The 6,209-nt window shown below is 43.2% G+C and overlaps 2 protein-coding genes across 4 annotated transcripts; both read right to left on the bottom strand.

Moving 5' to 3' along the window:
* Positions 1-193: 193 nt before the first annotated feature.
* On the bottom strand, positions 194-2,546 carry rpusd2 (RNA pseudouridine synthase domain containing 2). The gene is made up of 3 exons (XM_085343188.1): positions 1,920-2,546; positions 1,107-1,403; positions 194-1,022 (listed from the first exon to the last, which is right to left on the bottom strand). The coding sequence occupies exons 1-3, from the start codon at positions 2,544-2,546 to the stop codon at positions 216-218; spliced, it is 1,731 nt and encodes a 576-aa protein (XP_085199314.1). The 3' UTR covers positions 194-215.
* A 685-nt stretch (positions 2,547-3,231) lies between these two features.
* On the bottom strand, positions 3,232-6,162 carry pcmtl (l-isoaspartyl protein carboxyl methyltransferase, like). Of its 3 annotated transcripts, none has more exons than XM_085342444.1 (9): positions 6,109-6,162; positions 5,627-5,794; positions 5,355-5,459; positions 5,165-5,196; positions 4,973-5,077; positions 4,736-4,856; positions 4,545-4,630; positions 4,056-4,225; positions 3,232-3,963 (listed from the first exon to the last, which is right to left on the bottom strand). In XM_085342444.1, exons 2-9 carry the CDS (start codon positions 5,742-5,744, stop codon positions 3,951-3,953), a joined length of 750 nt encoding a protein of 249 aa, XP_085198570.1. In that variant the 5' UTR covers positions 5,745-5,794; positions 6,109-6,162; the 3' UTR covers positions 3,232-3,950. The 3 variants fall into 3 exon arrangements, with proteins under 3 accessions (XP_085198570.1, XP_085198568.1, XP_085198569.1); XM_085342442.1 differs by having other exon boundaries at positions 3,232-3,927; XM_085342443.1 differs by lacking the exon at positions 6,109-6,162 and adding an exon at positions 6,065-6,106 and having other exon boundaries at positions 3,232-3,927.
* Positions 6,163-6,209: the final 47 nt, after the last annotated feature.

Genomic DNA, 6,209 nt, shown 5'->3' with positions numbered 1-6,209 from the left:
CAGATTACAGACTTTGTGGATAATGTTAAATTAAAATAGACCTCAAGGTGAAATGAGAACCACTCCAATCTTAACTCATATTTGCTTTCAAAGCAGCAAAACATTTTTGTTTTTGGTTCTAAATCAAAAAAATTAAAAACCAAAATCTCCTTGAGGATTAATGATTGTCTGAAGATTAAATGTCAAAGCCGTCAGCAGCGTTCATCTGGTCTGTTCTAATCTGCCTCCACCCAGTCCTCTTTTGCCCAGTCAGGTAATTGTGTGGAATATTCGAAGTCAGGTCCTTTGTAGCGTAAAGCGTGAAGATACATGATGAGTTCCTTCTCTGTGGGGTCTGGCCGCACTAGTTTACATTCACTACATAGGTGGTCTGGGGGAGTTTTCTGACTAGAATCATTTGCCCCAGTTTCATTTCCATGTGATTTGACTGGTTGAGGGTTCTGACAGTCTTTAACGGTGTTGTTGTCATTTACTGCCTCGATGCAATCTAACTTCTTGTCACTGCCACAAGCATCTACCTGTACTGGACAACTTTCTCCGCTTTTGTCAGATTCAGCGGTTCCAGCTGATTTGTCCATTTTCTCAGAGGCTTTATTTTTGTCTGCCTTGTGTGCAATGCCAATGCAGTCATCTGCAATATCCAGCATGTTAAAATTTTCCTGAGAGCGATGTTCTTCTACCAGCGCCTGCAGAAGCTCTTCATCACTCTTCCCCACAAGTCCCCCCTTCCCTCTGTGAGGACCCCAGGCTGATGACCCATAGACGGGATCATTAAGGATGGGAAAACCCAGGTACTGAAGGTGGACCCTGATCTGGTGTGTCCGACCAGTAAGGGGTAAACAGCGGACCACACTTGTTTTTCCGTTAAAGCTAAGCCTCTGGAAGACGGTCCGGCACTCCTTTCCTTTTGGGTCAACACGACAGAGGCCGATTTTGAAAGAAACAACCAGGATGGGTTCTTCACAGATCACCTCATCCTGTGGAAACTCCCCCTCCACTCGGCAGACATACTCCTTTTCAAGCTGAAAGAGACAGAAGATGTAAGAAACCTGTGGAGACGTTTTGAAAACCGACTCGCACAAAAGTGCAAAACATGCTCAACATACCTGTCTGTCTCTCACCATCTGGTCCAGTTTCTTAGAGGTCTCAAGCGTCCTGGCAAACAGCAAGACTCCAGAGGTGAGCCTGTCCAGCCTGTGGACTGTATGCAGCTCAGAGATGCCAAACTCCTTCCCCAGAATGAAAATCACCGTGTTGTGGCGGAATCGGCCACAAGGGTGCACAGGGATGGAGGCAGGCTTATCGACCACAAGCACTTCGCCATCATCTACCAGAATCTCCAGTGGTCTGCCAACTACAGGGGGCTCGTGGCGGTGTACAGTGTTCCTCAAGTGATCATTATTCTGTGCATGGTGAGGGAAAATTTAAGTGTTTGCCCACCTCAAACAAGGCCATCCAATACAATCAAGTGAATTTTAGAAATCAGAGTATCAAGATTTGGATAGCTACCAATTTAATGACATGAAGGGTTGTTCTTTACAGCTACCACATGTCAAATATTTGATCCTTTCAATGCAAGCTACAATATTGAACAAAAGTAATCAGATTTTACTGACTGATCATTTGGCAACATGAATTTGGTGAATAATGTAGCCATGGCATAAAGTCAATACCTTGTATTAGTATCCCACAAATGGTAAATGGCCTGTATTTGTAGCGCTTTACTAGTCCCTAAGGACCCCAAAGCGCTTTACACGTTCAGTCATTCACCCATTCACACACACATTCACACACTGGTGATGGCAGCTACATTGTAGCCACAGCTGTCCTGGGGCGCACTGACAGGGGCAACTGTCAGTGCTAACTAGATCCCGTTTACCTCCCCTATATAGGTTATACTATGGACTTATGAGACTTACCCTGAGCACCACAGATAGATCCTCCACAGGTGTCTCGTTGAGGCGGATGCGACCCTCTTTAGCGGCCTTCTGATAATACTCAATGGACTCAGCTCTGAACTCATTCTTAAACACATCCAAAAGGCTCGTTCCAATCCACCGACCTTTGCAGTAGGTCTTAAAGTCAAAGTAATACGGATAGACTTTACGAAGCCCAGCCTCGAAGTAGTATGACGTCTCGTTGAAATGCTCTTGGCTAAAGCTCACACCTGGGTTGCGTTTCTGCGGTGGGGGGATATATCTCTCCCCCGGACGGAGCTTCTTCCCACCGGCTCCTCTCCGTCTCTTACCTCTGCCGCTTGTCTCTTTGTCGTCCGTGTCGTCGTTTTTGCGTTTGCCAGTTTCTGACGCCTCTACCGCTGTAGTTTGCTCCAAGGGCACCGGCGTGTTTACATTTCCCGGTGTTCCCGACTCAATACCCGCCCGCTCCATAGCCCAGCTGCTCTTTCTACACTGTGGAGAATTAAGAAAACTCAGAAACCGATTCGCTTTCTCGCAGGCAGAAACAAAATAAACTCCGCGACAATGAACGTCACACTGACTCAGAAAGAAAGATAATAAGCTTCCAAACGGCACCCTCACGTGCATCGCTCGTTAGCTAGAGGTCCTTCTCGCCACACGCGCGCGCCGTGATGACGTTTGTAGTCCAATCGGCGCTCCCTGAAGTTTAAACCAAACTATCAAACCCAATCCTGCATCCCATTTTGCACTTAACCATTAAAAGTAGACAGTTTGTTGTTATTTATGTGTTTTAATGTATTATTTTTGTCATGAAATGTATTTTTGTTATAAATTAAGTTCTATTCACACGAAATATAAATGACAGTGTGTTTGTGTTTGTTCATGATCATGTTTCTATGCTCTAGTCCTTGTAGCTTCTCACGATACCAATTCCCTTAATACTTCTTTGTGCCACAAAGTGATTTTTGATGCGTTTCATAATGTTTGCCTATATTTAATAGACTGTAATTAAATAGATTTATGAAGTTATATATAAAATAAAGAAATTACCTGTTTTGCAAGTGTCTTTAAAACTCTGTGTTACTGCACCTACATTATAGTGATATGAGTTCGTTTTTACCCTTCAAATGGTTTTCTTGGTTCAATTAATGTATAATTCATGACAGATTATAGGCCTAAAAGACATTTAAAATGGTTTAAATACAGGAAATCACTTTATGGCACAGCATCTCAAAAAAGGCTTGTTTACCCCAGTTATGTGTTTATTTTCAGTCTTTTTGGAATAACAGCAGTCACTAAAATATTCATTTACTTGGTTTTATTATTAAATCCAATATTTACATATGATTACGTTACTTATATGATTCCAAAAATGTATCAGATTATTATGTTTTGGCACAACTTCCTAACCCTGCTCTATATTTACAGTGTCACATGTGATTTATTCTGCACACACATATTGTTAAATGAGTAAGAAGCATTCTTCCCACAAAAATATATTACTTTGTCAATTTGCTAAACGTTTATTAAAATTCCCAGGTTTGAACTTTTGCAAGTATTACTGCATATGTATCCAAATAATTCCCCCCCCCCCACACACACACACACACACAATTTTACCATCCATCTGAAATCAGCACAAGCATTCACATATCTTAGAGCTTTTCATGCTGTAATCTCAACAAACCCATTATTACACTTCACAAACTTCCCCAGAAATAATACTGCGTACAGCCCTCTCCCCCCCCCCCGATCTACTGTACTTGCATCACTCTAAATGAATCACAGGATTCTGGGAAGAGGCTAATCAGTAGACCGCTGAAGACTTATTTAGTCACTCATTGTTTTATCGCCCTTGGAAGACAATCTGGCCAGGCAAACAGAGCGATATCCTCCTTTCATGTTGCTAGGTGACAACCTAGCAGAGCAGGTGGTCCTTAAGACAGAAGCTCAGTTGAACTATAAGAGGTGTTACAGGGCCCCGGAGACGCAGCACCAACGCCACCTCCTGCAAGGGCAACCACACTGCAGTCAGAGCTCACCTCTGGGGAGAGAAGGAAGGATAGCAGGCACAGGTGACTTCCTCATTTTTTGTGTAAGAGTTCAAGGGGTTTAAGGCTTTTTTTTTTTTCTTACCCAGGCCACTGGTGCCTCTTGTCAGTCAAGGGGACATAAACCACTCCCATCAAAGCTTTCTTGAGGAAGCTCCCATCACTCTGCCGATCATACTGCTCTAGCACCTGACTGCCACCATCAGGGCCCACTGGGAGAACCAACCGCCCACCTGGTTTCAGCTGCTCCAAGAGCTTCCATAAGGAAAGACAGTATTTAAAAAAAAAAAAAAAAAAAAAAAAAAAAAAAAAAAAAAGGTTTCATACTTTTTCACTTTATTCATGGCATTAATTCAGCGCAGTCTGTCTTTAGAATGCATTTCAAGTACCTTCGAAGCTTAACATACTTGATAAAGTTATTTTAGAGACAACTGATTGGGTTATAATGACTTTAATATAGCTGTAGATACACCACAGCCTTCTGTGCCTTGTTTGCAGGCTTCAGTTATAGCTGAATGAGTGCCTTATGCTTATTTTTATTGCATTTTATTCTGACAAGAGCCTGTGTCCTTACAGCCTTAGGAACAGTGGCTGCTGCTGCACCAACATGAATGGCATCATACGGCGCTCCATCTGGGTAGCCGAGTCTTCCATCTCCCACTGTGGGCATACCCAGATATGAATTGTATTTTTTTTGCAGCCATGTGCTTTAAATCTCAATAGATAAAAGTGGCATGACTTTAAGTTTGACATCTCCTGACTCACCAACTAGTTTGATGCGTCCAGAGGACAGCAGCTCCGGGTCGTCAGCTTGAACATTTTTGATTGACATCTGAACCAGTTCGTCGATGTGTTCAATGCCAACCACTCTACCCGTGGGCCCTGTCTGCATATGATGGTAAAAAGCAGCTGTTTAACCTCTGTTACATGATACATGGGTGAAACCATCTAGCTAGTGGTAAGCTTTAGAAAGAAACTTCTCAAATTTTTAACAGAATTCACCATTCTTGCAAAGCAGGCGGTGAGATATCCACTTCCTGAGCCTACATCCAGTGCCGACGCTCCTTCAGTTAGTTTGTCACTTAGTAGCTCCAAAGCATGAGCATGCTGTCGAGTAAAGCCAGCAGGAAAACTTCTGTTAAGTTTTGTTTAACCATTTAGTCCTCCCAGCACTGTTCAGTGTTTGTTACTCACCATGTGTGGTGCACTGATGGTTGCCCTGTAGCCTGTAATTACAACGTTTAATAACAAAGTTGTAGCAGATCTTTCTCTATAAAACAGCTATTATTTAACAATGCAATGTGATGAAAAAACCCAGGCTCTTGTTATTGCATTGACAGTAACATGCATTTATGTGTTTAGAAAGTGCTTCTGAAATAAATACCTATGGATTGGGGAGAGTCTGCATATGGATAGTCTCTCGAGTAGAGTCCTCTGTCAGTAGCCAGCATGGCATTGAACACTCTGTCACTCTGGATCACGCCATGGTCTGGCAGAAAAAGAAGAAAAAAAGAGGTATTGATACTGAGTTGAATGAATGGAGATGATGATTCCAAACCAACCTGTGCAACATGTAACTACAGTCCCAACCCTCGTTTAGAAAGGTCAAGAAAGGTCACAAACAACAACAAAGATATCAAAGCTCAAACCCTTTACCCCTTAGCCTGCTGATAAGCTCTGGATTTGTTTTGCCGCTGGACATCCACGCCATTGTCCGGGACAGCAGCACACCCATGGGGACTGCCACTACTGCCAGGCGCAGCGCCGCTCGCATCTCCTACACCGAATCTCTCTGCAGGGACGCGACGATCAGCGCTTGTAACCCTGAGTACACGACACACAGATTACTGTAAAATGCATTCAACGGCCTGGCTGTATTCTCCGTGTGGTAATCGAGAGGGCAGTTTAGGTCATTTGTAAGATGTCCAAATGTGGCAGTGCAAATTCACTAATTACAGTAAACTTGACAGACAGACAGCGAGCGGTACAGCAGCACATGTAACGGCTATAACAGCAAGTTTACGTTACACTATAAGCGGATACTATCATTATACCGTTGCAAATGATTATTGCACTTTTTAAAATAGTAAATACCCCCATATAAACAAATTCCGTAGAGGTCGGTAGCCCTTGTTTACCTCGGTAGCTCAGCCGCGGTCACTTCCAGCTGAGACACATTTCCTAATCCCCTCCTCAGCAAACCACAGCCCAATGAGAAACTAACCTTTTATATGTGAAG

This window comes from Diplotaxodon limnothrissa, linkage group LG19, assembly GCF_057381915.1.
Source record: "Diplotaxodon limnothrissa isolate DT_005_m linkage group LG19, D_limnothrissa_male_GT1.1, whole genome shotgun sequence".
NCBI classification, from domain to species: domain Eukaryota; kingdom Metazoa; phylum Chordata; class Actinopteri; order Cichliformes; family Cichlidae; genus Diplotaxodon; species Diplotaxodon limnothrissa.
Note: the sequence above shows the minus strand (reverse complement) of the source record. Positions and strands in the feature narration are given on the sequence as shown.